Source organism: Saccopteryx leptura, chromosome 9 (assembly GCF_036850995.1).
Source record: "Saccopteryx leptura isolate mSacLep1 chromosome 9, mSacLep1_pri_phased_curated, whole genome shotgun sequence".
In the NCBI taxonomy this organism is placed as follows: domain Eukaryota; kingdom Metazoa; phylum Chordata; class Mammalia; order Chiroptera; family Emballonuridae; genus Saccopteryx; species Saccopteryx leptura.
The window spans coordinates 3,272,941-3,300,483 of record NC_089511.1 but is presented as its reverse complement, the minus strand read 5'-3'; the positions used below and the strand labels follow the sequence as shown (position 1 = coordinate 3,300,483).

Here is a 27,543-nt window from a genome sequence, read left to right as displayed (position 1 = left end):
GCTTCCCAAGGCAAAAGACACTGCCTACCACCTGGCATCTTTCTTTCCATCCGTTGGGGAAAAACAGAACATAAAATTCATAAGTTTGACCCTTTTTAAGTGCACAAGTCATTGGCATTAAGGACACTCACAATGTTGTGCAACTAGCACCACCATCCGTCTCTAAAACATCTTCCAGAATTTCGTCCCAAGCTGAAATCCTGTCCTCATGAAACGCTAGCTCCGTTCCGTTCCCCCAGCCCCTGGGACTTAACTCTCTGAATTGGACCATTCTAGATACTTCATGTGGGTGGAATCGTACAATAGTTGACCTTTAGCATATTTCACTGAGCAAGTGTTTCACATTTGATCCACGGGGTAGCAGGTGTTAGAATTTCATTCCTTTTTAAGGTACATAATACTCCAGTGTATTGTTGGGACCACATTTCGTTTATGCGTTGCCTCCCTACAGGTATTGACAGAGTCGTGAGTTCTCAGGAGGCAAACATAAGTTATTATTTCAGGATGCGATCAAAGGTATTCCACGTTGCCACTTAAAGACATCGATCCTATCAGTGAGCGTCCAGATATGTTCCTAAATAACCGGTGATGTCCAGGATACAGCAGAAAGCTTTCTCTCGCATTGTTACCAAATACAGTGTTAGATATAACTGAAGAGGTTAACCCTTCAAGGGGCTGACTGTCAAGTATCTCAGAATGCCAGTGACGGTCTTCTTTTCTTTCCGTTACAGATCCAGACTTTACTTACCTCGGAGGTATTTTAAATCCCATCCCAGGTTTAGTATATTACCTCTTTTTCCTCATGGCATTTCCGATCAGTCTCCTTCTCCTTGGAACACACGCATTTGTTCTTTCTAGATTGCCAGTTCGAGCTGTCGGGAGCCGATGGGATCGTGCGGTCTAGCCAGGTGGAGCAGGAGGAGAAGACGAAGGCTGGCCAAGCGGTTGACTGCATATGGACGATCAAAGCCACCCCGAAAGCCAAGGTATAACTGTGGGTCACGGCACGTCACGGAAGGGTGTAAGACGAGATTTACAGAATGTGCTATTTTGGTTTATGCTGGTAGTTATTGATTGTATAGACAGATATTGCAGCTTTCTTTTTTCCCCTGAGGTTAGAAGTGGGGAGGCAGAGAGACAGACTCCCACATGCGCCCGACCAGGATCCACCCGCCATGCCCACCAGGGATCAAGGCGGAGGCCATGGAGCTATCCTCAGCGCCCCGGCCAACTTTGCTCCAATGGAGCCTTGGCTGCAGGAGGAGAAGAGACAGAGAGAAAGGAGAGGGAGAAGGGTGGAGAAGCAGATGGGTGCTTCTCCTGTGTGCCCTGGCCGGGAATCAAACCCAGGACTTCCACACCTCCGGGCCAATGCTCTACCACTGAGCCAACTGGCCAGGGCAATATTGCAGCTTCTTAAAAATTTTATTTCATGCCCTGGCTGGGTAGCTCAGTTGGTTAGAGTGTTGTCCCAATACACAGAGGTCATGGGTTTGATCCCCGACCAGGGAACATACAGGACAGATCTATGTACCTGTCTCTCTCTCTCTCTCTTTCCCCCTCTCCAAAATCAATAAATAATTTTTTTTTTAATTTACTTCAGTCACATTATTAGGCACCTCCTAAGATCTCAGCATTGTTACCAGTAAATAAGCAACTGTACATTTCAGGAGCGTTACATGTACATTAAGATTCTCATTTTAAGAATCGTAAGGTTCGGCCCTGGCCAGTTGGCTCAGCGGTAGAGCGTCGGCCTGGCGTGCGGGGGACCCGGGTTCGATTCCCGGCCAGGGCACACAGGAGAAGCGCACATTTGCTTCTCCACCCCCCCCTTCCTCTCTGTCTCTCTCTTCCCCTCCCGCAGCCGAGGCTCCATTGGAGCAAAGATGGCCTGGGCGCTGGGGATGGTTCCTTGGCCTCTGCCCCAGGTGCTAGAGTGGCTCTGGTCGTGGCAGAGCAACGCCCCGGAGGGGCAGAGCATCGCCCCCTGGTGGGCAGAGCGTCGCCCTGGTGGGCGTGCCGGGTGGATCCCAGTCGGGCGCATGCGGGAGTCTGTCTGTCTGTCTCTCCCCGTTTCCAGCTTCAGAAGAATACAAAAAAAAAAAAAAAAAGAATCGTAAGGTTCTTAAAATCTGTGGATTCCTAATTGAGGAACGCTAGAACATGGTCAAAATGATCATAGATTCATTTAAAAAGTTTTATGAGGAGGAGCCTCACCAGGCAGTGGCGCAGTAGAAAGAGCGGCCTGGGACGCTGAGGACCCAGGCTCAAAACCTCAAGGTCGCAGGTTTGAGCGCAGGTTCTCCAACTTGATCGCGGGGTCACCGGCTCGAGTGTGGGATCATAGAGATGATCCCGTGGATGCTGGCTTGAGCCCAAAGGTTGCTGGCTTGAGCAAAGGGTCACTGGCTCTGCTAGACCACCCCCCCCACACACACACACAATCAAGGCACATAGGAGAAAACAATCAATAAACAAGGTGCTGCAATGAAGAATTAACGCTTCTTATTTCTCCTCCTTCCTGTCTGTCTGTCTCTCTATAAATAAGAGTTTTATGAGGAATAAAGTCACAAGAAGTTAAAGCGTCTTGTCAGAGGTCTGGTCACGGCAGTGTCAGAACCGAAACCCCACACACTGGGTCTCGGCTCCGTGTTCTCACCCTGCTCTCCCCGGCGGGTCCCAGAGCTTCTGGGAAGTTCCACAGGAAAGAGCGGTTCTAAGGAACTGACAGATTGAGATCGGTTGCCACCTCCTCCTGCGTTTTGCCGCTAGGAATTTTAACTGAGTTAAAATTATATGTAATGTATCTATATATGTAAAAAAGAGAAAAGAGAGTGAAGTGGAGAACAGACCTTTAAGAAAAATAGGAAAACTCAGTTTGTGTTTAATGGACAGATTAGCGAGCCTGAAATCTACCTGGAAAGAGGGGTAAAAGGTGACAGATTTTTAAAAAAAAAGATAGATAAGCTCCCCCCAAAACAGGAGGTAATTCTTAACGGAATAGAAAGGAAGAGAGAGAACTATAACCCAGAGCAATAAACCGACAATGGAAATGGAGGTGCAAATGCCCGGTGCTGTTGTGGTGACTGATGACCTGCAGTGGAACCAGCCAGGCAGGAGTGTGAGGTCGAGAGCCACACGGACACAGAAACAAGAAGGCCTGGGACTCTTGTGACCTTCGTGACATCCCTCACATCCATCTAGAAACCCACACAAAGGGGGTGATTGCCACCCCCCTGGTAGGTGAGGAAAATCCTTCCGCTAGCACAGGTTGGTAACAAAGGAACTTACCTTTCTGGACTTGGTCTCAGGACCAAGTTAGGGGGAGACGGGGGTCTCCCATAAACCTTTATACCTAGAAACCTGTCTCTGTCCACAGTTTGAGATGTGAACTTACATTCCGTGCTCAACCCAGGAACCACTTAGCCCCAGGTTCACAAAAGGGTGCCGGGCACATCAAAGCTTCAAGCTCCTGACACAAGTACAGACCGAGTGTGACCGTGGAGGCTGCCAGGTTGCCCGAGACGAAGCCCCATGCAGCGTGGGCTCACGGGCAAAATCAGGGCACCCCTAAGTGGTACAGCCCCTCGAGGGTGAGAGCAGGCATGACACACCACAAGTGGACTAGACCCCCCTCCGTATCCTCCTACAAGAAGGAACCAGAAAGACAGGAAGGAAAACGAGCAGGTGCACGTCAGAAATAACCAACGAGAACTCCTACCAGGAAACAGGACAGCGATCGAGACGTAGACCCAGAATGTACGCTGGGGACGACGGAGGTGGCGGTGGGCGTAGCAGGGTGACTCTTGTTTTCCCTCATCTGTCCATGACCGCGAGGGTGCTTTTATCAGGACCACACGTATGACACTTGTGCCTCATAGAGCACAAAGTCTCTTCTTCTTTTTTTTTTGGATTTTTTCTGAAGCTGGAAACGGGGAGAGAGTCAGACAGACTCCCGCATGCGCCCGACCGGGATCCATCTGGCACGCCCACCAGGGGCGACGTTCTGCCCACCAGGGGGCGATGCTCTGCCCCTCCGGGGCGTCGCTCTGCCGCGACCAGAGCCACTCTAGCACCTGGTGCAGAGGCCAAGGAGCCATCCCCAGGGCTCGGGCCATCTTTGCTCCAATGGAGCCTTGGCTGCGGGAGGGGAAGAGAGAGACAGAGAGGAAGGAGGGGGCGGGGATGGAGAAGCAAATGGGCGCTTCTCCTATGTGCCCTGGCCGGGAATCGAACCCGGGTCCCCCGCACGCCAGGCCTATGCTCTACCGCTGAGCCAACCGGCCAGGGCCAAGTCTCTTCTTTTTATAGACACAAAACACAGACTTTGAGTTCCTTAAAGCTTGGTTCCTGTATTCACTGGAGAAACGGGCCATTCGCCCGGGTTCTTGAACTCGGCCGGCATCAGCCTCTTGAACCCCGTTTTCCCGCCAGCTGTTGTAACTCTGCCGCTTGGTTGTGGACGTGGACGTGGACGCGGGTAACGGAGCTGGAAGAATTCAAGTCCATGTATCTTTTTAAAAGCAGTGTTCTTTTTCTTTGTTGTTGTTGTCGTCTTGATGTCACAGATTTATTTGAGGTTCCTCGATTACCAGATGGAGCACTCCAACGAGTGTAAGAGGAACTTCGTGGCGGTCTACGACGGAAGCAGCTCCATCGAGAACCTCAAGGCCAAGTTCTGCAGCACGGTGGCCAACGACGTCATGCTGAAGACGGGCGTCGGCGTGATCCGGATGTGGGCGGACGAGGGCAGCCGGCTCAGCCGGTTCCGGATGCTCTTCACGTCCTTCGTGGAGCGTGAGTGATTGGCGGCCCTGGCGGGGAGACAGTCTCCGGACGTCCCACTCGGTCACGGGGCTTCAGGAGCGTCCCGCTTTGGGGGGAGACTGCACCGTCGCCGGAGGTGGAGGTAACTGAGTCTCAGTTAGTCCCTCCTCTCCGGGAACCGGTCGTGGTGGGGGAAAGCGTCTCGTCTCGTGAATGCGTAAATTGCTACACCGCCGCATTGTCGGGCTGTTAAACGTGGTAGGGGGCAGCAGAGAGAGAGTGGAGACTTCTCTTAAGGTTTTCAAACCTAAAATTCACAATCAGTGCTAGCAATGCAGCTTGATAAAAATATGACAAATCTAGCAAACTGTGCTCAGCAAAGATTTAGATTGGCTGTGTTTTCTTTGTTTGTTTTTAACTTTTTTATTTTTAAGTAAGGTCAGCTTTTGGGAAGCTGTGAAATTAGGGGAGTTTCCATCAGCCCTTCTGCCACATTCCCCGCATGTTAACATCTTGCAGAAACCATAGCAGGTGTTACCGGTGATATTACTAACCACCGAGTAGACCTCACTCGGTCGTCACGAGTTGCCCAGGCATGTTCCTTTCTGCACCAGGGCCCCACGTCGCGTTTCGTTGTGATGTCTCTGCTCTCTCCCACTTGTGACGTTTCCTCCATCTTCCATGACCCGCTCGCATTTGAAGAAAATTGCCTGGTTATTGTGTCCTTCAGTTTCGGTTTGTCTGATACCATCTTGTGGATGTAATTGAGTTCACGCATTTCCGTCAAGAGCACCACACAGCTTTACCAGGCGGTGGTGCAGTGGATAGAGCATCGGACTAGGACACAGAGGACCCAGGTTCGAAGCCCCGAGCTCACCGGCTTGAGCGCAGGCTCACTAGCTTGGGCACAGGGTTGCTGGCTTGAGCGTTGGATCATAGATGTGGCCTCATGGTCGTTGGCTTAAGTCCAAGGTCACCAGCTTGAACAGGGGGTCACTTGCTCTGCTGTAGCCCCCTGGTCAAGGCATGTATGAGAAAGCAATCAATGAACAACTAAGGTGCCGCAACGAAGAATTGATGCTTCTCATCTCTCTCCCTTCCTGCCTGTCTGTCCCTCTCTCTGTCTCTGTCTCTGTCACACACACACACTCAAGAGCACCACAGAAACTCGGGTACCTTTCTCAGTTCCACACGCCAGCGAGGCACATGTACGGACGTGTGACACCTTGCCTTCCATCGCCGCCTTACTGGGCTGTCTGCCGGCTTCTCCGCCAGAAAGTCACGAACTGTTCTCTCCCTGAGTGATAAAGTCTCTGTGAGACTGCCGATATCCCTCCCTGGTAATCTTAGCAGCCTTTCGTGGATTCTGCCTGGAGTCATCCTTGCTGTAGTGCCCACCTGAGGGTGGGTTTCTGTGTCCATCCTTCCACACTTCTTAACTATGATTCTTCAGTGAGAAAGAACTGTTCTTATTCCCTCGTTTATTTATTCAGTTATTTATACCAGCATGAACTCCTGGCTACTTATTTTATCCCATTAATATATTTGTATATATTTATATATATTAATATATTGTTGTATGTATTTACTTTATATATAATTCACGTATGTTGCATATTCATATATATATATATATCATGTACTTATATAACATATATTTATATGATTATATAAATATATAAGTATAGTTATAAAAATAAAAACATGTTTGTATAACATTAACTTATATACTTACATATAATCATTTTAACTATAACTTGTACTTATTAACATACTTTATATATAAATTGTATTATTCTGTAATACATTATTTTGTTACTCAATGTCCCAGCTTTGGCCACTGGGACCCCTTCAAGCGGCCTCCTGTATCCTTTCAACATGCCTGTTGTTTTTTCTTCTTTTCCTGCCTTCCTGTTAACATGTGGTCTGCCAGGCTCAGCTGGCCTTCTGCCCACCTGGCCCGTCCGGGTCTCACAGTGAGGGACCTGGCCCTAATTACCCGCCGTGTACGGCTGCTCGGCCTCTCCGCTGAGATCAAGTGTCGTAATTACTCACAGCGTATTCACGGTTCAGTCCCGGAGAAAGGAATCGCAGAGCCACTAACCCACAGAGTGTCCTAACAGAGCCATTATTGTTATACGGGTCTTTTTGTCTTAGCCTTACTGTCAAAAAATGCTTTTCCAGTTTCTGGAATTATTTTTCCTCTCCCCTTTCCTTGTGGTTATGTAATTCATTTGTAATACATTTCGGTTCATTGGTGACTGTTGATATATTTTGTTTTATGTCTCCTCCGCCCCCCTCCCCGCATCATGGTTACATTAATTTGTTTTTATTTTAGGAGAACCCAGAATATTACCTCTGTCCCCAGAGAGAGCTATACGAGAGGATACCCTCACCGCATCTCTCTCACCTCCCCTCTCCGGCCCCTCCCCCGTCCTGCATGCTCCGCCCCCCACACACTGCAGCTTCCACTCATGCTAGTTCACGTGTTTTCTCCTGTCTCTCCTTGCACAGATGGGCTGACAACGTGTGTATCTTCTTATATCCCCCGTTTTCTTACACGATGGGAAGCATGTTACACTGTTCACTTCTGTCACTTAACAGTGTATCCTGGACCCCCCCCATCCCCCCCCCCCCGTATTCCTGCCTACAGATCGCCCTTCTTTCTGCAGCTGCACAGTAGGTGCCACGTGTGCCCACCTCCTCAGCCCATCTCCTGCTTGTGGGCAGAGGGCCAGTTCCTGGGTTTTGCAGTTACAAGCGGCGTCCCAGTGAAAATGCTGTGTGTGTGAGTGTGTGTGTGTGTGTGTTTGCGTGTGCGTGTGTGTGTGTGCGTGTGTGTTTGTGTGTGTGTGTGTTTTCTTGGAGGTGCATCCTGAGGACTGATTCCTAGAAGGGGGTTTGTGACTTAAAAGGTGAGTCATGTGTAGTTTAGTTAGGTGTTGCCACCATTCCAAAAGGAGTGTGTCTTTTTATATATAGAGAGAGGGACAGATAGGGACAGACAGACAGGAAAGGAGAGACATGAGAAGCATCAGTTCTTTGTTGTGGCGCCTTAGTTGTTCATTGATTGCTTTCTCATATGTGCCTGGACCAGGGGGCTCTAGCTGAACCAGTGGCCTGGGGCTCAAGCCAGCGACCATGGGGTCATGTCTGTGATCCCACGCTCAAGCCAGTGACCTCAGGCTCCCGAACCTGGGTCCTCAGCGTCCCAGGCCAATGCTCTGTCCACTGTGTCACCACTAAAACGCCACACCCATTAAATAATAATTCCCCCTTCCCCTCCCGCACCCTAGGTAACCTCTATTTGACATTCTGTCGCTATGAACGTCCCTGGGCTGGGTACCGCGTGTATTTGTCCTTTTGTGTCTGACTTGACTTTACGCGGCATAATGTTTTCAAGGATGTCAGTCCCTTTTCAGGATGAGAAATGTTCCGTGGTACGGATAATACCACATTCTGCTTATCGTCTTGCCTGTTGGTAGACACTTGAGTTGTTTCCAGTCTTTGGCTGTTGTGAACAAAGCTTCTGTGCCCGGAAGCATGTGAGCACCTGTCCGGATCTCTGTGTTCAGGTCCTTGGCGCGTAGAGCCGGACCTGGAGTTGCTGGCTCACGTGACAGTTCTGCGTGAACATTTTTGAGGAGCCACTGTGGTCACGGTGGCTGCACCACCTACTACCCACCAGCAGTGCAGGGGGGCTGGTCTTCACCCTCGCCAACCCTTCTCCATTTTGCTACATGAGCCATCCTGATAGGTATAAAGCATGTTGTTGGTTTATTTGTTTTGATTGTGGTTTTGATTGTGCATCTTTCCATGTGCTTTTGAGAAAGTTTGTATCCCCTTTTTTTGGAGAAATAATCCGCTTAGTCTTTTTCTCCTTTTGAATTTGGTTGTTACGGGGGGTGGGGGGGGGAGGTTTGTTAAGTGGTGGGAGTTCTTTATTTATTTTGGGTACTAATCTTTTATCAGACATGTGATTAGCAAATATTTTTTCTCATTCTGTGGATTATCTTTTCACTGTCTTAGTAGCGTCCTTTGAGATAAAAAGAAAAAAATTTTTTTTCTTATTTTGGTGTAGTCCAATTTATTATTTTCCTGTTTGGGGGTGTCACACTTAAGAAATCGTTGCTGCCCTGACTGGATAGCTCAATTGGTTAGAGCACCACCCCCGTGTGCGAAGGTTGTGAGTTCAGTCCTGGGTCACGCGGGGCACATACAGAAACGGATTGATGTTTCTGTCTCTCTCCCTTCCTCTCTAAAATCAATAAATTAAAAAAATTTTTTTTTGAAGAAAAAAGAAATCATTGCCAAAGACAGTGTCAGGGAGTGTTTCTTCTCCGTTTTCTCCTGAGAGTTTTATAGTTTTAGCTCTTACATTTATGTCTTTGATCTGTTTTGAGTGGATTTTTGTATGCGGCGTTGGGTAGGGGCCCAGCCTCATTCCTGTGCCTGAGGACATCCAGGGTAGGGCCATGGTCTTTTCCCATTGAATGGTCCTGACACCGTGTCCAACATCAGTCGGCCGTGTGTGTGAGGGTTTACTTCGGGACTTCCTCTTCTATTTGGGTGGCCTCTGTGCCGGGTGGCCTCTGTGCCAGGTGGCCTCTGTGCCCGTCGGAAGACCGCTGCCAGCTGGTTTCATTGCAGGAGCTTCGTAAAGTATTAAAACTAGGAAGAGTGAAGCCACCATCTTTGTTCTTCTTTTTCTTTTTCTTTTCCTTTTTCTTTTTTTTTTTTTAAGATTTTATTTATTGGTTTTACAGAGGGGCGGTGAGGGAGCAAGAAGTTTCAATGAACCGCTTCAGTGGTTCACTGCTTGCTTGGTCGGATGCGCCTCGACCAGGCAAGCCTGGGGTTTTGAACCGGCGACCTCGGCGTTCCGGGTCAACACTCTGCCCACTGCGCCACCACAGGCCGGGCAACTTCGTTCTTCTCCAAGGTTGTTTTGGCTGTGTAGAGTCCCTGGAGTTTCCATGAATTTTAGAATTTTAAGATTTTCTATTTCTGCAGGGAAAAAAAAAGAAACCACATTGTTGAGATTCAGCAAGCTACGTGACTTTGGCAAAATCACAGTTTGTAAACGTAAAGGTATCACAGTAGGACATCAGGTATTTTTTCTTGAGAAAGTTAGGAATTCATAGTTTCCCCGTTCCTTATCATTTCAAGAGACTGTGTTCTTATTCCGAGGATTCGCTGTTACAATCGTGATTGTGTGTGACCCTGCGCAGGCTCTATTGCAGCTGAACTCCTCTGTCTGTAATTTTGAGGGGCTTGATGTAAGAACTGCCAGGCGGTCGGCTGGGTCAGGAAGTTGGCATAGCACCCAGCCTTCTGACCTGCCTCCCGGGCATTTATTTACCGGATGAGATGCTGTGTCCGCTGTGAGGACGCAAAACTGGACGGAAGAGTCCCTGTCCTAAAGGGTCTTCGAGTCACTTAGGCGAGGTGACATCTATGCAAATGAGGCAGATACAGGATTGACTAAGGCGAGGGCCATTTTGGGCAGAAAAAAACAGTGCTTTCTTGTTCAGCCGCCAAGTTACGTCTAACAGCAGCAGCAGCTGTTCCAGGCCAGGTGGCCCTTGAGAGTAAGTAGATTTCAGAAGGTAGAAAGTGATCGTTGGGGCTTTTATTCCAAGCGGAGGCAACGGAGTGAACAAAGGCATGGACCAGAGCTCATTTGGGCCGCAGATAGTGGAAGAAAGAACAGAGAGAAATGAGCCTGGAAAGGCAGATTAAAGCTCGGATCTAAAGGCCTTTAAATTAAAGGCTAAATATAGACTTGATGTTACAGGCACCGGGGCGTTTTGAAGCTTTCCGTGCCGCGAATTGACGTAATCAGAGCATGGGGGCCCGTTAGGCGGCCGCCTGCGTCGTCCGGGTGGGAAGCAGAGAGGTCTGAGCCCCCAACAGGGAGGGTGAGGACCGGAGGAGACTGTGGGGACAGAGTCGGAAGACCCGGGACCCGTCAAGAACCAGCGGTCACAGGGTGACACCTACAATTTTGGGTCTGACTTGGAAAATAAAAACCGAACAGACAGTCTGAGGGAGAGAGTGTTGAGTTATTTTGGACGGAGTAAGTCCTCAGGCAGAGGGGGTTGCCAGGAGCTCGGAGGGGGTGGTATTTGCCTTTGAGAGAACCAAGTTTGCAAAATAAAAATAAAAAGCCCTACGAAGTCCATTTCATTATTTAAAAAACCTACAGATCAGTGCTTGATACAGAAATCTAGCGCACGATGTGGTGGGTAGAGGGTGTTCTACTGAGTGGAACGCTCAAAACCACGTCAGCATAATAAATTAAAAATGTTTTTAAAAGAAGGACTATAGTTAACAAGAACGCCTTTTAGCCTTCTTAACTTTTTTCCAGCTTCTTTGTCCCCGGCATCTACACCTGCACTGTCCGGGCAGTGGCCATCGGCCACACAGCTGCTGAGCGCTTGTTCCGGACTGAAAGGTGTAGGGTTAGGAAAATATTTCCCAGCTGTCAAAGACTTAGCACGCAACACAGGATGTAAACTCTCTCATTCACGATGTTTTATAGGCAGCACCACATTGACACGGCCGGTTCGGATCCCGACCACCACAATAAAGTGAGTATCTCAATGAAGAGAGTTGCAATTTTTTTTTTTCTAGTTGATATAAAAGTTACATTCAGCCTGACCAGGTGGTGGCACAGTGGATAGATCGTCGGACTGGGATGTGGAGGACCTAGGTTCAAGACCCCGAGGTCACCAGCTTGAGCGTAGGCTCAACTGGTTTGAGCAAAAGCTCACCAGCTTGGACCCAAGGTCGCTGGCTCGAGCAAGGGGTTACTTGGTCTGCTGAAGGCCTGCGGTCAAGGCACATATGAAAAAGCAATCAAGGAACATCTAAGGTGTTGCAACGAAAAACTGATGATTGATGCTTCTCATCTCTCTCCGTTCCTGTCTGTCCCTATCTATCCCTCTCTCTGACTCACTCTCTGTCTCTGTAAAAAAAAAAAAAAAAAAAAAAAAGTTACATTCACCCTGGCTGGTTAGCTCAGTGGATTAGAGCGTTGGCCCGGCATACGAGAGTCCTGGGTTCAATCCCCGGTCAGGGTACACATGAGAAGCGACCATCTGCTTCTCTCTCTCGTCCCTCCCTCTCCCCCTCTCTTCCCCTTCCTCTCAAAGAAACAAAACAAAGGAAAGAAACCACCCTCTCTGCTCGTCCACCAGACGTGACTCCTCATCCGTTCTGGTTCTGCACTGAGACGGCAGCAGGTCAGCCAGTCCTGGGGCTCCACCGCCTGTCCTGCTTCTCCCGCTGTGTCCACCACGTCTGCAGTTCCTTCCTCCACCGAGGCCCGCACCCTCAGAGTCATCATGAGGGCTGGGATCAAATTCTTCCTATTAAGTGTTGACGCTTTGAAAGTCCTAGACAGCATCTTCTTCCAACAGGAGGCTGCCTCGTCTACCCTGGAGATCTCTGTGAGTGCAGCCGCCTTCATCACCGTCTTAGCTGGACCGTCGGGGTCACTGGCTGCCTCACCTGGCAGCACTTTTACGATACTGTGTCGGCTCCTTTCCTTAAACCCCGTGGACCCACCTCTGCCAGCTCCAGACCGTCCTCCTGCAGCTTCCTGCCTTCCCTCAGCCTCCCTGCCTTCCCTCAGCCTCCCTGCCTTCCCTCAGCCTCCCTGCCTTCCCTCAGCCTCCCTGCCTTCCCTCAGCCTCCCTGCCCTCCCTCAGCCTCCCTGCCTTCCCTCAGCCTCCCTGCCTTCCCTCAGCCTCCCTGCCTTCCCTGAGCCTTCCTTATATTTATTTGGCACAGCACTGGCCCACATCGTACATGAAAAACTCTTCTCTGATGTGTTTGTAGTTGGTATTTCCTCTCTAGACGCTCATGATTCCTCCGTGAGTACAAATCTCATACATAAACAGGCAGAAAGCCTCTTCAAGTGGTGTCTTGACACTGACTGATCGCAACGATGAGACTCTGCCGAAGGCCGCTGTGCACTTAGCTCCACACTCTGAATTCGCTTTATTACCCAAGAACGGGGGTGGGGGGTGGGGGGTGGATCATCACCCCCAAGAAAAGGTGTGGCCGCAAAGTATTCTTCAAATTTTGTAAACTACAAGTTCCGGTTTGAAAGTTACCGCTTGACAAACACATCGGAGAGCTTCAGACAGTGCATCTTACATGGGGCTCGTGAATTCAGGTTGTTAAACTCCCCCTCTTTGTCCTTCTCTGAGCTGTTAACGATGTGTGATTGGCACGGGTCCAGCCCCACAAATGCAAGCCGGTGAGTGGTTCCGGAGACTTCTGTGTACTCGGACTGGTTCTGCACGAGAGAGACCTGCTTCGCATCTCTGCGTTGTGGGTTGCAGCCGGGACTAAAATAATGTCACTTAGCTGAAGCGACTGAAATAGAACAGCTGTCAGGATATGATCGACTTCTGCCCAAGCGCTGAATACTAATGCACAGCTCATTTCCTTAAGAAAGGGTGTGGTTTGAGGAAAGTAATTTCCAGGACTAGACCTGCGAAAGCAGCAGAAGATATTTTTGTTAGGATACATCCATAATGTCATTTCTCGTGACACGCTGCCCGCAGGCCCCCTGCGGGCTTGGTTGAGGGCGGAACATCGCTGCCACATCTCATCATTGGCAGTGGGGCTGGAATCCTAACCCCCTCTTCTCTCCCGGTGGGCCGCCACCCGGCAGTGACGGAAGGGGCAAGGAGAAAGTCCCCGGGCGGGCTGTGAGGGAAGAGCCGCCCATAACTGGCCTGACCCTGGCTGCTCTCTGTCCCTCTGTGTACTTTTGAATGGAAGTGTGTCCTTAGTATCCCTGTTGGTAACTGATCATTTTGATAAACGGCTCTGCCTGTTTACCAAAAGTCCACAGAGCTTAATATGTTTGCGATTACAAATAAACCGTGGCAGTTCTACAAAACAGAACTCGGTGACCTTGTCACTGACCCTCTCTGATGGAGTTGATTAATGTGAGAGCGTTGTCACAAACTCCCTAATAAAGACTGGGTATTTTCCCACTCGCTGCTCAGTCAGTGAGAAACGCTGAGCAGGAACCCATCTCTCCTTCTCTCTCCCTCTCCCTCTCTCTCTCTGCCACTTTTGAAGCTATAAGAGCCATCAAAATGCAGCCTCATAAATGTGTTGTGGATAAACTTTAAGAGCTAATGATAGTTTGACTCAGAAAATCAGAATGCCTAGAAGGCACAGTGCTATGTATAACCTCACTGGCTTCTTTTTCTGTGTCTCCGTTTGTGAACTGGGTGAAGTAGGTAAAATTAGAATTCAGCCTGCAATGTGACACAGTATGTAACAGAATCATGCTACGACCCAGAAACCAACAAAAAAAGAAAATAGAAAACTCCAGTTTTTAGAAATGAGGAATTCAAAAATGACTGCATGCTAGGCCTTCTTTTATTTTTATTTTTATTTTTTTGACAGGCAGAGAGAGGGACAGATAGACAAGAAGGAAGAGAGATGAGAAGCATCAATTCTTTGTTACAGCACCTTAGTTGTTCATTGATTGCTTTCTCATATGGGCCTTGACGGGGGGTGGGGGGGCTGCAGCAGACCGAGTGACCCCTTGCTCAAGCCAGTGACCTTGGGCTCAAGCCATTGACCATGGGGTCATGTCTATGATCCCATGCTCAAGCCAGTGACCCTGCACTCAAACTGGTGAGCCCGTGGTCAAGCCAGATCAACCCACATTCAAGCTGACGGCCTCGGGGTTTTGAACCTGGGTCCTCCATGTCCCAGTCCGACGCTCTATCCACTGTGCCACTGCCTGGTCAGGCTCTAGGCCATTTACTTCATTTTAAAGTACACACACTCGTATAGTAGTTTTATGATTATATAGCACAACTGAGTGGATACACTTGCTAATTTTGTACCATGCATCTCCATTGGCCTTTCTGTCATCAGTCTAGTGGTTTATGAGAACCTTATTGATGAGCTTCTAAACCATCAAGTGTTTATTAAGAATCATGCAGTACTTATTTTAATAGTTTAAAGCAGGGGTAGTCAACCTTTTTATACCTACCGCCCACTTTTGTATCTCAGTAATAAAATTTTCTAACCACCCACCGGTTCCACAGTAATGGTGATTTATAAAGTAGGGAAGTCACTTTACTTTATAAAATTTATAAAGCAGAGTTACAGCAAGTTAAAGCATATGATAATAATTACTTACCAAGTACTTTGTGTTGGATTTTCACTAAGTTTGGCAGAATAAATCTTTATAAAACAACCTACTATAGTTAAATCTATCTTTTTATTTATACTTTGGTTGCTCCGCTACCTCCCACCATGAAAGCTGGAACGCCCCCCTAGTGGGCAGTAGGGACCAGGTTGACTACCACTAGTGGGCGGTAGGGACCAGGTTGACTACCACTAGTGGACGGTAGGGACCAGGTTGACTACCACTAGTGGGCAGTAGGGACCAGGTTGACTACCACTAGTGGGCAGTAGGGACCAGGTTGACTACCTATGGTTTAAAGGATCTGATGTTGACAGTCTCTGAGTAAATTACTTACTCGTTATGTATTCTGGTGTTTGTCACCGGCTAGGCCACGGAGCAGTGACAGCCTACAAAGGAGTTAACCAGCCTGATGTTGCAGGATGATTATAGGCCCGATGATTCTAGATTCTGTTATCTTCACACAACATCATGGTGATCAACTCTTTGGTGGACTGGTGGCTGAGAACCACTGATGGGCTCTTTTTTTTGTACTTGGATTGAGAACAGAGGTGTCAACCTGATGGGGGTAATTTCATTAGTCCCATCAGGTTTGAGAACTGGAAGTCTGAGGTGGCCCGTAGTTGAACCCACTCATTTGGAAGGAAGCTGAGACCTAGACAGTGAATGGTGTAATGGTGTCCGGTGTCCGGGTGGCCCGCTGACACACAGAAGCCATTTCTGTGAATTATTAGTGCACTGATGTCCACGTCTGCCTCACCACAGAATATTCAGTTCTTTTTCCTTGATGAACATTGATTTTTCTGAGAATAAAAAAAATGTAGAATATTTTTGCCCTGGCCAGATAGCTCAGTTGGTTAGACCCCTGGTCAGCAAACTGCGGCTCACGAGCCACATGTGGCTCTTTTGGCCCCTTGAGTGTGGCTCTTCCACAAAATACCATGTGTGGGTGCTACCTCGATAAGGAATATACCTTCCTATATAGTTTAAGTTTAAAAAATTTGGCTCTCAAATTTCAATTGTTGTACTGTTGATATTTGGCTCTGTTGACTAATGAGTTTGCCGACCACTGGGTTAGACCACCCTGAATCACAGAGGTTACTGATTCGATCCCCAGTCAGGGCACATACAGAAATGCATTGATGCTCCTGTCTCTCTCCCTCTCCCTTCCTCTGTGGCTAAAATCAATAAACATTTTTTTTAATGTAGAATTTTTTTAGGCAGGAAATACATTTTGTTTGATAATATTCTTGGGAGCCAATGGTTTGTTGATTTGGGGGGTCCCGTCACACCTCTACACAGCTGGCGGAGATGAGCTGTCTCACCTCCTGACTTGTAGGTTTTTCGTGTCTTACACTGGAATACAGGACGCTGCTCTGTGATGTGTCTCTCGCATTCCCTAACAGAAGTAAGCACGCTGCATGGTGGTCTAGTCTAGATAGAGTGGAATGGAGCGTGACAGAAACGCCGGAGTGTCACTGTGTAGGAGACCTGAGGAGACCCTTCGCAGGGAGGACCACCACATTTGGGGTGTCCCTGGGAGAGAAGTAGGTGGTCCCCAGGGAGGGAAGGAACAGATGTTTCAGACTTAAAGAACAGCTTATGCACAGTAGGAGAGTGTGTGGTAGGTAAACCATGTATCCATCTTTAAAAAAAAAATTGAAATTCTGTAGTGTTTTGTTTACTTTTTTTTGCTTCTGGTAAGATCTCTGTAGCATACAGTTTACCATTTTAAGTGTTCAGGTCCTTGGCCTTGAGTCCTTAAGTGGACACGCCCGGTTGTGCAGCTGTCACTGCCGTCATCCTCAGATCTTTTGCATCTTCCTAAACTGAATCTCTGTCCCCATAAACCCTAACGCCCCATCCGCCTCGCACCCCGTCCCCCAATACGCTCGCTGCTGTTTTCTGTATGACCGTGACCGCGCGAGGTGCCCCGTGTGAATGGCCGTGACCGCGTGAGGTGCCCCGTGTGAATGACCGTGACCGCGCGAGGTGCCCCGTGTGAATGGCCGTGACCGCGTGAGGTGCCCCGTGTGAATGACCGTGACCGCGTGAGGTGCCCCGCGTGAATGGCCGTGACCGCGCGAGGTGCCCCGTGTGAATGGCCGTGACCGTGCGAGGTGCCCCGTGTGAATGACCGTGACCGCGCGAGGTGCCCCGTGTGAATGGCCGTGACCGCGTGAGGTGCCCCGTGTGAATGACCGTGACCGCGCGAGGTGCCCCGTGTGAATGGCCGTGACCGCGTGAGGTGCCCCGTGTGAATGACCGTGACCGCGTGAGGTGCCCCGCGTGAATGGCCGTGACCGCGCGAGGTGCCCCGTGTGAATGGCCGTGACCGTGCGAGGTGCCCCGTGTGAATGACCGTGACCGCGCGAGGTGCCCCGTGTGAATGGCCGTGACCGCGCGAGGTGCCCCGTGTGAATGGCCGTGACTGCGCGAGGTGCCCCGTGTGAATGACCGTGACTGTGAGGTGCCCCGTGTGAATGGCCGTGACTGCGCGAGGTGCCCCGTGTGAATGACCGTGACCGCGCGAGGTGCCCCGTGTGAATGGCCGTGACTGTGTGAGGTGCCCCGTGTGAATGGCCGTGACCGTGCGAGGTGCCCCGTGTGAATGGCCGTGACCGTGTGAGGTGCCCCGTGTGAATGGCCGTGACCGTGCGAGGTGCCCCGTGTGAATGGCCGTGACCGTGTGAGGTGCCCCGTGTGAATGACCGTGACCGCGCGAGGTGCCCCGTGTGAATGACCGTGACCGTGTGAGGTGCCCCGTGTGAATGGCCGTGACCGTGCGAGGTGCCCCGTGTGAATGGCCGTGACCGTGTGAGGTGCCCCGTGTGAATGGCCGTGACCGTGTGAGGTGCCCCGTGTGAATGACCGTGACCGCGTGAGGTGCCCCGTGTGAATGACCGTGACCGCGCGAGGTGCCCCGTGTGAATGACCGTGACCGTGTGAGGTGCCCCGTGTGAATGACCGTGACCGTGTGAGGTGCCCCGTGTGAATGACCGTGACCGCGCGAGGTGCCCCGTGTGAATGACCGTGACCGTGTGAGGTGCCCCGTGTGAATGACCGTGACCGTGTGAGGTGCCCCGTGTGAATGACCGTGACCGTGTGAGGTGCCCCGTGTGAATGACCGTGACCGCGCGAGGTGCCCCGTGTGAATGGCCGTGACCGCGCGAGGTGCCCCGTGTGAATGACCGTGACCGTGTGAGGTGCCCCGTGTGAATGACCGTGACTGCGCGAGGTGCCCCGTGTGAATGACCGTGACCGCGCGAGGTGCCCCGTGTGAATGACCGTGACCGCGCGAGGTGCCCCGTGTGAATGACCGTGACCGCGCGAGGTGCCCCGTGTGAATGACCGTGACTGTGTGAGGTGCCCCGTGTGAATGACCGTGACCGTGTGAGGTGCCCCGTGTGAATGACCGTGACCGTGTGAGGTGCCCCGTGTGAATGACCGTGACCGCGCGAGGTGCCCCGTGTGAATGACCGTGACCGTGTGAGGTGCCCCGTGTGAATGGCCGTGACCGTGTGAGGTGCCCCGTGTGAATGACCGTGACCGTGTGAGGTGCCCCGTGTGAATGACCGTGACCGTGTGAGGTGCCCCGTGTGAATGGCCGTGACCGTGTGAGGTGCCCCGTGTGAATGACCGTGACTACTTGAGGTGCCCCGTCTGAATGACCGTGACTGTGGGAGGTGCCCCGTATGAATGGCCGTGACCGCGCGAGGTGCCTCGTGTAAATGGGGGGGGGGTACGGCATTGATCCTTTTGGGTCTCGGCTTCTTTTCCCTAGTGTGACGTTTTCAAGGATCATCCACGTGGTAGCGTGTGTCAGAGTTTCATTCAGGATTTACTCCTGAATAACATCCCGTTGTGTGTATGTCCTGCCTTGTGGTTGTCTGTCCGTCCGTCTATCCGTCCGTCCATGGATGGACACTGGGTTGGTTCCACCTTTGGCTCTTGTGAGGGGCACTGCTGTGAACATGGGGTTACCAGTACCTGTTTGCGTCCCTGCTGTCACGTCGTCTTTGGGTTCAGACCTGGCCGTGGAACCACCGGATCGTGTGCGGACAGGTGTGCGTTCCTGAGGAACTGCTGGAACTGCCGTGTTTTCCGTGGCGGCTGCACCATTTCCTATCCCCCACCCCCACCCATGGTGACGGTTTAAAAAAAAATGACCAGGCTGTTGACTGGTTCCCTAAGAACCGTGGGAAATAGATTCATATCATCATTGCCATGACAGCGACCCTTCGGTAGCCAGTGTGAGTAAAAGTTGACGGTGTCCTCATCCGAGAATACCGGCCTTGGTCTTCCTGTGTGTACCGTTCAGAGGGTCCTTCCTTGGGGTGACCTCTGAGGCAACGGGGGCATTCCTTTGTAACCTCAAGTGCAGAATAAGTCAGGATTCCTCTGTAACCCCAAGTGCAGAACAAGTCAGAATTCATTCTTAATGCTAAGTGCAGAAGTCAGGATTCATCCGTAATCCTCAGTGCAGAATAAGTCAGGATTCTTCCATAACCCAAAGTGCAGATGTCAAGATTCATCCATCACCCTAAGTGCAGAAGATGTCAGGACTTGTCCATCACCCTAAGTGCAGAATAAGTCAGGATTCCTCCGTGACCCTAAGTGCAGAATAAGTCAGGATTCCTCCGTGACCCTAAGTGCAGAATAAATCAAGATTCCTTTGTAACCCCAAGTGCAGAATAAGTCAGAATTCATCCATAATGCTAAGTGCAGAAGTCAGGATTCATCTGTAACCCTCAGTGCAGAATAAGTCAGGATTCGTCCATAACCCTAAGTGCAGAATAAGTCGGGATGAGCTCACAGTTTCTATATAGTTTCTGTGCTCGGCAGCAAAGTTTCTTTCTTCCCGCAGCTCCCTGCACGGGCAGCACCTTCTTCTGCCACAGCAACATGTGCATCAACAACTCCTTAGTCTGCAACGGTGTTCAGAACTGTGCGTACCCCTGGGACGAGAACCACTGCAAAGGTGAGGCCCTCCCCCCGCCCCCGGCGAAGGCCAGCCTGTTGCAAAGGTGCATGGCCACCGCCTTCCACAAAAGCAAGGCCTCAGGGGCAGCAGCGGAGGCATGAGCGACACGAGTGTTCTTTGAAATGGGTCCCAGACCTCTGCGTGTGGCAAAACCAAAAGAGATACTTACTCTCAACCTGGGTTTTGTTTTTTAATCTTAAGTTGTGCAAAACTGCACCATAATATCCCTGCCTCTGTGTTCTTGCTCATTCGTATGGTGGAAATATATCTTACACTCAGAATTATTTAGAAAGTGACCAAGAGTAGTAGTATTTTTTTTTTTGTATTTTTCTGAAGCTGGAAACGGGGAGAGACAGTCAGACTCCCGCATGCGCCCAACCGGGATCCACCCGGCACGCCCACCAGGGGCGATGCTCTGCCCACCAGGGGGTGATGCTCTGCCCCTCTGGGGCGTCGCTCTGCTGTGACCAGAGCCACTCTAGCGCCTGGGGCAGAGGCCAAGGAGCCATCCCCAGTGCCCGGGCCATCTTTGCTCCAATGGAGCCTTGGCTGCGGGAGGGGAAGAGAGAGACAGAGAGGAAGGAGGGGGTTGGAGAAGCAAATGGGCGCTTCTCCTATGTGCCCTGGCTGGGAATCGAACCCAGGTCCCCCGCACGCCAGGCCAACGCTCTACCGCTGAGCCAACCGGCCAGGGCCAGTAGTATTTTTTTTAATGATATGAAAATACTATAAATAAAAAAAAAATACATCAACCGACCAACTCAGTCTGACAAGACAAAGCACATTCCTTGTAAGAACGGCCTGCCCTCGGTCCCTAAAATTCCCCGCACGCCGGCTCTCTGCTGTGTGTCTCCTGGAAGACATAAAAGACGGCTGGTGTTAACAGTCGCATGTCCACGAGCTGGGTATCCGATCACGGTCTCAGTACTAGTCTGTCTACCTTTTATGTATTCTTCAAGGGTTCAGTAACTGTCTCACTGTGGAAAGTGAGCGGAACCTGACACAGCTCTCTTAAGGACTTGACCATGAAGTATTTTCGGGTGGTCATTCCTTCAAAAACAGTAACCACGGCAGCAGACCCGAGTCGGGTAGTCTGGTCACCTTAGTTGTCCCGTGAGGTGGCCACACGGAGGGACCCTGGGGAAGGGACTCCTGGCTGCCCTGGGGCAGAGCGCTCACCACGCCAGGACAAGAGCATCTGTTTCTGCGTCTTCTGCGCACACGCGCTTAACCGAGTTTGCAGATTGTGCCGTTCCTGTGCCGACTGAGCGAGGAACCGACGGGTTTTCGGTTTTTCCCTGGCTCTAGGATGATTGCTTAGTTAAACCAGAAATCCTAATAGGATTATTTTAGGTATTATTGTTTTTTTCCTTTTGGCTGTAAAACCTCATTTTAAATCGTATTACCTGTGGTGTATGTGACCCGGTGGTGTCCTTCGCCTGAAAGTCCCCTCCCGGTTGGCGCCGGGACCCCCCCCGATGACTTCTGAAAGCCCCCGCGTTTCCTTCTCTTTCTGCAGAAAAGAAAAAGGCAGGACTCTTTGAACAGATCACGAGGACGCACGGGACCATCATCGGCATCACGTCCGGGGTCGTCCTGGTCCTTCTCATCATCTCCATCCTGGTGCAAGTGAAACAGCCCCGGAAGAAGGTCCTGGCGTGCAAGACGGCGTTCAACAAGACCGGCTTCCAGGAGGTGTTCGACCCGCCGCACTACGAGCTCTTCTCGCTGCGGGACAAGGAGCTGTCGGCGGACCTGGCCGACCTGGCCGAGGAGCTGGACGGCTACCAGAAGCTGCGCCGCTCCTCGTCGGCCTCCCGCTGCGTCCACGACCACCACTGCGGCTCGCAGGCCGCCGCCGCCGCGGCCGCCGCCGGCAAGCCGGGCAGGACCAACCTCGGCTCCATGGAGCTCCCTTTCCGAAACGATTTCGCGCAGCCGCAGCCCATGAAGACGTTCAATAGCACCTTCAAGAAGAGCAGCTACACGTTCAAACAGGGGCACGAGTGCCCCGACCAGGCGCTGGAGGACAGAGTGATGGAGGAGATTCCCTGCGAGATCTACGTCCGGGGCCGGGAAGATGCCGCCCAGGCCTCCATCTCCATCGATTTTTAGCCTCCTGCCCTGGGTGCCCCCGTCCCCCTGTCCCTCCATCCCCTGTCACTTGGAACATGCATGTGCAGCCTCCAGAGCCCCCACGGTCCGCAGTCCAGAGCGGCCAGCCCTGTCCTCCCGTGAACCTAGGAAGACTTTCGTTTCCTGACGACCACCTGCTGTCACGGTGACATTTCTGTGATCTCGGGCGGTCGTACAGATGCTGGACGGACCAAGGAACCGACTCCCGCTTGGTGAAAAAATAATAATAACCATCTGTTGCTTGTTGTCCTATAAACAAAGCACCAGTGAGACGGCCTCTGGGTGGGGGTGGGGGGGTGCCCGCCAGTCCCGCGGCAGGCCTCCGCTCTCCACGGACGGCGCTGTCAGTGTGCGGCGGTCTCACCGTGAGTGTAGAGAGATGTTTTTTCTTTACATCCCTTTTTATTTTATTTATTTATTTTTGGTCTTTAATTTGTTGCGTAAGCCAGTCATTTGGACTATTTTGTGTTTCTTCCATAAACGCGCGTGGTTAAAAGTACCGCACAGATTTCGACGTGGGCATTTGTTCTAGAGTTGGTCAAAATATATAACAAGTCCCCACGGCGAGGGCCAGCTCAGACCCCGAGTTCTGTTGTGCTCACCTGTTTTCTTCCTGACTGAGTTCTGCGCGGTCGCCTCGTCATTACCGGATGCCAAGTCTTTGTTTTTTACTAAGAGGCAGATGCTATGAGTCATCATCTGGAAGTCAAGTTTTGTCTTCGTTATATTATAGCACAAAATTTCATAATTCTGGCATGTACGTACCATTGCCAGTTATGACTAAAAGCTGGAAAAAGAGGAAAACTTCTAGAAATCCTTTGAGGTTTTCCCAAATTTGGTCGCATTCAGTGACAGCCCACCCCTTCCAGTTAGCAAAGGAACATTCATTTCGGAGAGACCTGTAATTTTATTTCCAGGGTTTCTCACCACCCCCAGTGTGTTTCCCCTTATTTTTTTTTTAATTAAGATTTTATTTATTGATTTTACAGAGAGAGGGGCAAGAAGTATCAACTCATAGTTGCTTCACGTCAGTTGTTCACTGCTTGCTGATTGCTTGTCGTCTGTGCCTTGACCGGGCAAGCCCAGGGTTTCGAACCAGCGGCCTGAGCGTTCCAGGTCGATGCTCTACCCACTGCGCCACCACAGGCCAGCTGTTTCCCATGATTTTTATGAAAAGATTATTTAGCTCCTTTTGTATTCGTTTCTCAATAGCGTACGGTAGCCAAGGTTGTGTGAGATTTAAAGGAAAACTCCTGAGAAACTGTTAAAGCCTTTAGATCACTTCTTTCTGGGGATGATACATTTTTCTAGTTCTTACCAAGAATAATAACTTCCACCTTTTTTTTTTTTTTTAGAATGCACTTTTGACCTTATGGTTTAGTTTGTGTTTTTTTATGGTATAGAAACAATAATTTATAAACATGATATAAAAACATTGTGGTTTTTTTTAGACTTTTGATATTACTTGATACTGTGCAAACTTTCTGAAATCAAGATTAAAGACCTACATGACATTTCCTTTCATGTTCACGCCAGCAGCTTTGTCTACAGTTATGCTCTGAGGGAACATCCCGCGGTAACTTATTGTAAAGACCTTGGTGATGTGTACATAAGCTTTCCGTTCCCATTTGTTACTGTGTTTCGTTTATGATAAAAATTTTTCACTGTGTGATATTTATTGTTCTAATCACCACACAAATCTTGCATTAAAATATACATCCCCACGTGATTCTTCAATCATGCTGTTTATGGCACTGAGGTTTTGGATCTTAAATGCAGGTGGAAGGAATCCATTTATTGAATTATAACTAATACAGACATGCCATTCAAACAAGGCACAATCTCATTTCCTGTCTGTTTTCTTTGTAGTAAATTCCCAATGAAAGGAGAAATTGATGTTTCACTGGCTTTTGTCAATTCTTTTCAATATCACGTGTGTTTTCCCAAAGGAGTGAGAAATGTGACCTTAAATGATACCTATATAATACTCCTTCAAAATGAGTCTTGTATTACTACCTTTCTTTTTTATTCAGTGAGAGGAGGGGAGACAGAGACAGACTCCCGCAGGCCCTGACCAGGATCCACCCGGCAAGCCCACTAGGAGGCGATGCTCCGCCTACCTGGGGTGTCGCTGGGTTGCTCTTTCTAGCGCCTGAGGTGGAAGCCATGGAACCATCCTCAGCACCCAGGGCCAACTCCCTCCAATGAAGCCTTGGCTGCAGGAGGGGAAGACAGAGACAAAGAGAAGTGAGAGGGGGAGGGGTGGAGAAGCAGATGGGCGCTTCTCCTGTGTTCCCTGACCGGGAATCAAACCCAGGACATCCACACACCAGGCCAACGCTCTACTGCTGAGCAAACAAGCCAGGGCCATAATTTGTTTTAAAAATGCAACTTGGGAAGGTAAAAAGACGAATGAATGTAGTGTTCGGTGAACCAATGAACCAGAGCCAGATTAGGTAGCTAAATTCTTTTAATAGCTATGTTGAATAGGCCTTTTAATAGGGAACTTACTGGCCAGCATTTGAACATAGTAAATATTTAATGTAATAATAACTGATCTCATTCTTCACCATGATGAAAGGAAATTAGCATATTTCTAGGTAAAATCATATCCACTGTAAAAAAAAACAGCTGTTACCCATCTTTAACATCTAAATTATAGTAGAAAATAATATAGTCTGCTGAACTACATTATCTGTCATCACTGTAACTTCATTTTTGCAATTTCTATCATTTTGTTTTAAAAGGGCATGAAGAGGCCTCTTAGAGACAGTCTTTAAAGAACACATTTAGCATTGAAAACAGCACAACGCCATGAGTAAAGCCCAGGCGGCAGATTTGGTTCTAAATTTCCTGGCTGCTAGAACCCATGAAAAAGTTTTCTTTTTTCACCACAGAAAACCCAGACGCCCGCAGAGGCTGGTTTCCTGTTAATCTAAAGAAAGGGGGTCTTTATCTGGAATGACATTTCTTCAGAATGCAGAAATGATGCAAAAGGCAGAGAGAGGTCATCATGGTAAATCCGAGCCCCGTGAAGGCACGTGTGAGCGTGGTCCGCAGACGCTGGTTTCTGACCAGTCTGTGGCAGAGATAGAACTGAGGAACCAGATGACCAGCAGCCAGGCCACTCTGAGACCACCGTGGGTCGCATGCCTTTGTTGTTCTAGAGATCTTATTTGTCCGTCAAACACCCGGTGAGTCCACGATAGGAAGGGAAGAGGAACGGAACAGATAAATGCTAGGCGTTGTTGCTAGCATGGTGCTCCTTGTTGTGGACAGAGGCATCTTGGAGGTCAGTGAGAAAACCTGACCGCTCGTTTACTAAAGTAAAAGCCATACATTTTAGTAATGGAAGACAACTGAGCCATCTCACGGGAGCAGTTCCACCATTCATAGAGAAGGCGGCACGCAGGGTTAACCTGTAAAGCGAGGCGGCGTCCGGGAGGAGCACACTCGGTTCAGAAGCAGCGTGTAAGTAGGTAAGCTCCGCCGTGGGGTCGCCACGATCTTCCTTGTGTGACACTGCGTCCCGCACATGGCAGGAAACCTAGTGATCCCAACATCCAACGTGGGTGGGAACAAAGTCCAAGGTACCTTTTGTGGACGGGGGAATGTTTCAACCTAAAGGTTTAACAAAAAGCAAAGGATTTTCCACATTTCCCATCCAAAAAAAAAAAAAAAGGCTCTGTTAACAGACTTGCTAACAGCTCTGTGTCCATGTCTATCATGTTTCACAGAATTAATAGCCATTTTAAAAAGCCTCCTAAGTGTCTGCTTCTCTGAACAGTTGTCTAATGAGCCGGGGTCATCCTTGTTTCGGGAGCCGGGATGGATGGGAAAAGCCCAGTTGTGATTCCGGCAGTGTTTCTCAAAGGAAGGATGCTGTCTTGCATAATAGTGTCTGCTGCATTGTTCAAGTATCAAAAACAATGTCTTGAGTCGGACTCATCAGACTGATTAGAGGGAGCCTTGAGTTCTTGGGTTTTGTTTTTTTTTAAGATCCAAGAACAGTGATCTGGTCCAACGTGATTCACGAGAAGACTGAAGCCAGACAGGAGAAGTGAGTTGCCACGTCTCTGAACAGGTCCCTGCTCCCCTTGCTCCCACTGGCTCTAAGCCAGGGGTCTCAAACTCAACTCAGCATGTGGGCCGCAGAGCAAGATCACAGCCATTCGGCGGGCCGCGCTAGGTCTATAAAAGGCAACTGTTACGCAACACTTTTCTCACTGCAGTTGAAAACAAAAAAAAAATCAGTACAAAATTGTTCGGCGGGCTGCATGTGGCCCGTGGGCTGCGAGTTTGAGACCCCTGCTCTAAGCTTTAGAAGTCCAGCCGTTTTAAACAGCAGCCCCAATGATCCATGTACGTTTGTCAGTCATCCTGATATAAAGTGTAATTGATCTTACAACTGTTTTGTTTGTTTGTTTTTTCCAAAGCGCTATTGTTTTACTCTTTTCTTGACTATGAAAACTGTCATTCTATAATTTTGTTGCCATGATTATTTGACATCTACAGACTGGGCAAGACAATTACTGTGAATTCTTAATAAACAATGTTAACAATTTATAAGCTTGGCGGTAAGAGCTTCAGTGTTTTGCTTTTGTGGTCTTTTCTAAAAATCTAAAGGAAACCATGTATCCTCTAGCAATTAAACATTTGTGTGTTATATATCTCTTGAGTTTGGAGAATGATTTGAATTTGGAGCCATTATAAATGGCTGGTTGACTTTTATCTTTTTTAGCATCCAGAATAATCAGTTTGTCCATGTTTTATATACCTCTACTAATAACAAATTCAAAAGTCTGAACTTGCCTTTCTTCAGTAACTTTTTCATCTATTCTGTGACTGGTTTAATGACCACAACGGCCCAGGAAACTGAACGAATGGGGTGTGTGTTTGGTAAGTACTGTCTCGAGGACATTTTTGTTTTTAAACAATGGGTTTTTCTTTTAGAGACAAACTTCCAGACCATGTGACAACTCTCACATGGACTTGACCCCTGAACCTGAAATAAAACTTGCCTTTTAATTGTCTGGCTTGCTTCAGTTTCCACTGTCTCTATAAGTGGCCAAGAATCCTCACTTCCTTCAAAGGGCAAAGTTGGCATTTCCTATGCAGAAGCTTCTAAGTAAAATAATTATAGTCCTGATATATATTTTTTAAAGCAGCCTCAAGCTATTACACTTAAAATTATTTGAAGTTTTCCAATTAATCTTCAAGTGAAGATAGACTTCTTTTAGAAACAGACTTCAGCCCTCGGATTTTTGCACAATGCCATCCTGCGTCGGCCCACTGAAGTAGGGTCCACAGAGAGAGTGGGCTGTCACCGCACGCTGTCCTTGTGAGATGCAGAGGGCATCAGCCACAGCTCTGTAGGGACAGATGAGTGGCCCTCATAGGAGCTGCCCTCTGAGGAGAAAGCAAAGGAAGGCAAGAGCTCCTGAGTTTAAAAATCACACATGCA

At 49.4% G+C, this 27,543-nt stretch overlaps 1 protein-coding gene across 3 annotated transcripts in view; it reads left to right on the top strand.

Moving 5' to 3' along the window:
- The window catches only part of NETO2 (neuropilin and tolloid like 2), a 47,236-nt gene extending 23,261 nt beyond the window's left edge, over positions 1–23,975 (top strand). Inside the window, exons 5-9 of one of the 3 annotated variants that reach the window (XM_066349041.1) lie at positions 732–755; positions 859–986; positions 4,569–4,797; positions 19,827–19,940; positions 21,463–23,975. In XM_066349041.1, the coding sequence (XP_066205138.1) occupies positions 732–755; positions 859–986; positions 4,569–4,797; positions 19,827–19,940; positions 21,463–22,058 (1,091 nt within the window). In that variant the 3' untranslated portion in view covers positions 22,059–23,975. Of the gene's footprint in view, positions 1–731; positions 777–858; positions 987–4,568; positions 4,798–19,826; positions 19,941–21,462 lie in introns of all 3 variants that reach the window. The other 2 variants (XM_066349042.1, XM_066349040.1) reach the window with 2 other exon arrangements.
- Positions 23,976–27,543: the final 3,568 nt, after the last annotated feature.